The sequence below is a fragment of the Fulmarus glacialis genome, unplaced genomic scaffold, assembly GCF_000690835.1.
Source record: "Fulmarus glacialis isolate BGI_N327 unplaced genomic scaffold, ASM69083v1 scaffold11118, whole genome shotgun sequence".
Taxonomy (NCBI): Eukaryota; Metazoa; Chordata; class Aves; order Procellariiformes; family Procellariidae; genus Fulmarus; species Fulmarus glacialis.
In genome coordinates this window covers 422-5,569 of record NW_009230156.1, presented here as the reverse complement: position 1 = coordinate 5,569, position 5,148 = coordinate 422, and the positions used below count along the sequence as shown (strand labels likewise).

Genomic DNA, 5,148 nt, shown 5'->3' with positions numbered 1-5,148 from the left:
TTAATGATTCTATGATTCTATGACATCTCGCACTAGATCAGGTTGCTTAAAGTCTCGTCCAACCTGACCTTGAACTTTTCCGATGATGGGGCATTCACATCTTCTCTGGGCAACCCGTTCCAAGAGTCTCACCACCCTCATCATAAAAAATTTCCTCTTTATGGCCAACCTAGACCTACCCTCTTTCAGTTTAAAACCGTTGCCCCTTGTCCTGTCACTACAAGCCTTGGTAAAAAGTTGTCTCCATCTTTCTCGTAAGCCTACAGGTAAGGCTACAAGAAGGTCTCCCTGAAGCCTTCTCTTCTCCAGGCACAAAAACCCTAACTCTCTCAGCCTGTCCTCACAGGAGAGGTGTTCCAGCCCTTGGATCATTTTTGTGGCCCAACTCTGGACCCGCTCTAACAGGTCCATGTCCTCCTTCCTGTGCTGCGGACCCCAGAGCTGGACGCGCTGCTCCAGGTAGGATCTCATGAGAACGGAGTAGAGGGGGAGCATCACCTCCGTTGACCTGCTGGCCATCCTTCTTGTGATGCACCCCAGGATACTCTTGGCTTTCTGGGCTGCAAGCGCACATTGTCGGCTCACGTCCACCAGTATCTCCAAGTCCTTCTCCACACGGCTGCTCTAAACCCATCCATTCCCCACTCTACTGATACTGGTGCAGAACCTTCCGCTTGACCTTGTTGATCTTCATGAGGTTCATGCAGCCCTGCTCCTCCAGCCTGAAATGTGCCACAGGAAAGCTGGGTCTTGCTGCGCCTTGTTGCAAGAACCCTCCACGTCACTTTAGATGCTCGATTCCTGGGCAGCTTCGCTTTCCAAGTGAAATAACAGCCTCGAGAAGCCTTTTTTTTTTTTTTTCTCCTGCCAGCTCTCCACCTCTTGCTCCAAACCACAGAGGCATCTTCCCCCTCCAGAACAGTTAGTTATAACCCAGGCAAATATACCCGATTTTATTTTAATTTTTATTCTCCTCCTCAGAAAAATCTGAACTGTTTCTATGCAAATTTCTCCAAAAGGAGGGTGGGGGTGGAAAGTCCAAGAAGATTGAAAGGCTGCAATGCTTTGCATGAAAGTGGGTCAGGGTGCTCCAGTGGCTGAAAATTGCAGGTTAGCCTGGAAATGGTTGGGTCTTGCTGCCTGGAAATAGGCTTCAAGATGTTTTCCAAGTGAAAAAACTACCCAAGCAGCAGCCTTGATTTCTGGTGAGATGATTTCTGGAGGCAGGAGAGCGTTTCGGACTCTTAATTTTGCCTTTGTGACAGCAGTTGTCTTTGCTCCAGGGTATCTGCCCTACTTGGGAGACCCTTTGGAGAACAACAAGGATTTTCTCTCTTGTTTCTCCTCCAGATCCGTGTTTGCTCTGTCTCTGGAGCTCTGATGTAACAGCCCCTTTTCTCTTTACAGATGGGAATTACGAAAAAGCCATTGAATGCGCCAAAACCTATTTGCTCTTCTTCCCAAACGATGAGGTGATGAACCAGAATTTGGCCTATTACACCGCCGTCCTGGGGGAAAACCTGGCGGGACCCATCCAACCCCGAGAGGTGAGCGACCGGCTGGGATGAGCCGTTGCAGGGACATCTTCTTCCCTCCTTGGGGACCTTTGCGAAAGTTTTGGGGTCTTCTCTGGATGGATCTGCTCTGGTCCAGCCACCGTTCGGTGGTAAGGTGGACAGGAACGGATGGATGCAAGACCCAACAAGCTGGAAAATAGCTGAGAGAGTGAAAAACCTCACTGGCAAAATATCTTTGGCCAAGTGAAGGCTTGATGGCTTGCACAAATGGACCGGCTCTTGTGGGAGAGGTCTGCGAGAGGCAGACGGACAGACTTTTTAGGAGGATCTGAGCCCACCTCTGCTACACATTTCCACAACTGAAGTGAAATTCCTTAAAAAGGAGAGGATTTGGCTTCAAAATAGCTGGATCCGGATGCTCGGGTGCTGCCTGGGAGGTGGTAGGCAGGGATGGAGGTCTCTACCCCACATCAGCTGGCGCAGGGAAGGGAATCTGCTTCTTAAAGAGCTTCCTGCAGGAGGGACACGCATGTGCCTCTGTCTCCCCCGTCCTCTCCCCAGGGCTCGTCCACATGGGACAGGGAAGTTCATGCAGGATGGGGAAAGCCACTTGCTTCCCGGCTGCCAGAGGGACCGGGAAACCAGGGCTGCGGGTCTGGAGCAAGGACCGCGGGAACGATGTAAACCCTGCACCCTCCTGCCCTCGCTCGGGGTCTTTCCAGAGCCCTCGTGCTGTGCCCTCACCCCGTCCCTCTGCCCCTCGCCGCAGGAGATCCAGGCGTACCGCCAACGAAGCCTGATGGAGAAGGAGCTGCTCTTCTTCAGTTACGACGTCTTCGGCATCCCCTTCGTGGACCCGGTGAGTGGTGCTGGACCAGGCTGGACACGGTGGCCAGATGGGAAGGGGAGGAGGGGTCTGCATGCCAGCCAGAACTTCATCCAGCTCCTGACGTTGTTGTTCTTCTGGCTGCAGGACACGTGGACTCCCGAAGAGGTGATACCAAAAAGGCTGCGAGAGAAACAAAAGTGAGTGCTCTCCCAAGCTGATGGCCAAGCCTACCCAACGGGGGGACCGATGGGACATATCCCTCTTCCTCCATGGGGTTTGGGCCAAAGGCCGTGGCCACGGAGCTGCTGCCAAGGAGGTTTTTTGGTGTTGGGACTGGAAGAAGCTGCTGGAGGGCAGAACTTTGCTCCCCATCAGCCCTTGGGGTGATGGAGAATGGGTAGGTCATTCCGAGCAGCTCAGGGTGAGGGATGTGTTGAGATGATTCTCTCCAGCCTTGGGCTTTGTCCCCGGCCCCTGGAGACAACTTGTCCTGCCCTTGTGCTGGTGCCCCTCGTTCCCGATGTGGGGACAGTGGGATGGTGGAGCTGATGGCTGCCGCGTGCCCAGGGTGGAGCGGGAGACGGCGGCACGCATCTCGGAGGAGATCGGCAACCTCATGAAGGAGATCGAGACGCTGGTGGAGGAGAAGGCCAAGGAGTCTGCTGACATGAGCAAGTTCATCCGAGAAGGTGCGGAGGGCTGAGAGGGGAGGTGGGATGGGGACCTCCATGTCCCCCACTGCCAGCTCATGGTCCCTCCACATGGGTGGTGGCAGGAGCAGGTGGCAGGACCACAGCTTCCCCCAGCGCTGTACCCCAGGTTTGGTGGCACCCATCCCTGTGTCCCCCTGATCCCATTTGTGCCACAGGTGGCCCCTTGGTGTACGAAGGAGCCAGCGTCACCATGAACTCCAAGACCCTGAATGGCTCCCAGCGCGTCGTGGTGGACGGGGTCCTTTCTGCTGAGGAGTGCCGGGAGCTGCAGAGACTCACCAACGTGAGCGCAGGGACGGGAGGAGCGGGCAGGAATGGGGCAGGGGACGCTGAAGGGTCCCATCCTGCGGCTCAGAAGTCAGATAGGTAACACCGATTGGGCTTTGCAGGCAGCTGCCTCGGCCGGGGACGGCTATCGTGGGAAGACATCTCCTCACACCCCCAGTGAGACCTTCTACGGCGTGACTGTCCTCAAGGCCCTCAAGGTTAGGGTGGCTACGGGGAGGGGGGAGAAACAGGCTGTGGAGACCAAGGAGGGAAGGTTTGAAGGCAAGCAGCTGCCCGTGCTTGCCCAACCCGCCTGGGGCTGAGCCCGTGTCCTCTCCGTCCCCCGCAGCTGGGCCAGGAGGGCAAGGTGCCCCTGCAGAGCGCCTACCTCTACTACAACGTGACGGAGAAGGTGCGGCACATGATGGAGTCCTACTTCCGCCTGGAGGTCCCGCTCCACTTCTCCTACTCCCACCTGGTGTGCCGCACAGCCATCGATGGTGAGCGTGGCCTCGGAGAAGTACAACCCAAGGAGAAGGTCTCCTTCAGCCTCTTGTCCTGTCTGGGTCCCCTCCAACAATTGGGGTGGTCTGGTCTTGGACCTTTCCTTGGAGACCTCCTTGCTGCTCCCTAACCTGCTCCTTTTCCCAAAAGGAAGGTGTGGGGAGCTTGTCCCTAAGCCCGGTTTGGGAAGATGAGCAGCTCTGTTGGTGCCTCCAACGGGGCAGGTGGCTTCATGCCGTACAGGATTTCCGCACTCGGAGGCGTTTGGGATCGGGTGCTGGGAGAGACTGTGTCAGGGGGGCCATGGAGATGCCATGGGACAAGTCAACGAAGGCTTGCGCCACCCAAATGGCCTCTCATGGTCCACACTCCAGCGAGCAGAAGGGCTTTAGGCTACAGGTGACTTTCTTGTCACCTCCAAGCATATGGCGCTTGGGTACAGACCCCGGGGACAAAGGGGTCCTGACGTGCCAGGTCTTGTTCCACCCTAGAGAAGCAAGAAGGCCGGAGTGACAACAGCCATGAGGTGCACGTGGACAACTGCATCCTCAACGCGGAGGCCCTGGTGTGCGTGAAGGAACCTCCAGCCTACACCTTCCGGGATTACAGGTACCGGTGGTGTCTATCAGGCAGAGCTTCCCCCCCTGAGGGCACCATGGCTTGGTGGCACCAGGGTTGGGAGGAGCAGGGTGGGAGGGCAACCCAACCTGGGCTCTCCGGCCTCTGGCTCTTGCCGTGGTGGTGGGGGAGCTCCCAGTTGCTGGAGTTGTGGAGTGATGGTCACCACCTCTGCTTGTCCCCTGCTTTCTTTAGTGCCATCCTCTACCTCAACGGGGACTTTGAAGGAGGAGCTTTCTACTTCACCGAGCTGGATGCCAAGACCGAGACCGTAAGTAGCTCAGCACCTTGAGGATCCACGTGCAGCACCAAACCCAGCTCCAAACCCTGCTGGCAAGGGATGAAGTTGGGTTTTGGGGGGAGACCAACTCATCCCCTCGCCCACCGCGTGCATCCTGACCGGGGTCTCCCATCCATCACAGGCGGAGGTTCAGCCGCAGTGCGGCCGCGCCGTGGGCTTCTCCTCCGGCTCGGAGAACCCCCATGGAGTGAAAGCCGTGACCAAGGGCCAACGCTGCGCCATCGCGCTCTGGTTCACCCTGGACCCTCGGCACGGCGAGCGGGTAAGCTCCCTCCCCGGCAGCGGGTGGGGTTTTTTTGGGGGGGACAATGGCCGTGCTTATCCCCGTGGGTCTGCCCCACAGGAGCGTGTGCAGGCGGACGACCTGGTGAAGATGCTTTTCAGCGCGGAAGAGGGGGA

The 5,148-nt window shown here is 57.1% G+C and overlaps 1 protein-coding gene across 1 annotated transcript; it reads left to right on the top strand.

Moving 5' to 3' along the window:
* Positions 1-1,407: 1,407 nt before the first annotated feature.
* On the top strand, positions 1,408-5,146 carry LEPRE1 (leucine proline-enriched proteoglycan (leprecan) 1; the record flags this gene model as incomplete). Its single annotated transcript, XM_009584117.1, has 11 exons — positions 1,408-1,547; positions 2,287-2,376; positions 2,491-2,543; positions 2,914-3,035; positions 3,215-3,342; positions 3,449-3,544; positions 3,676-3,826; positions 4,322-4,439; positions 4,644-4,719; positions 4,871-5,011; positions 5,093-5,146. Coding segments are annotated over 11 exons (1,169 nt in total), but the record flags the coding sequence as incomplete, so codon positions are not given.
* Between the last annotated feature and the right edge of the window lie 2 nt (positions 5,147-5,148).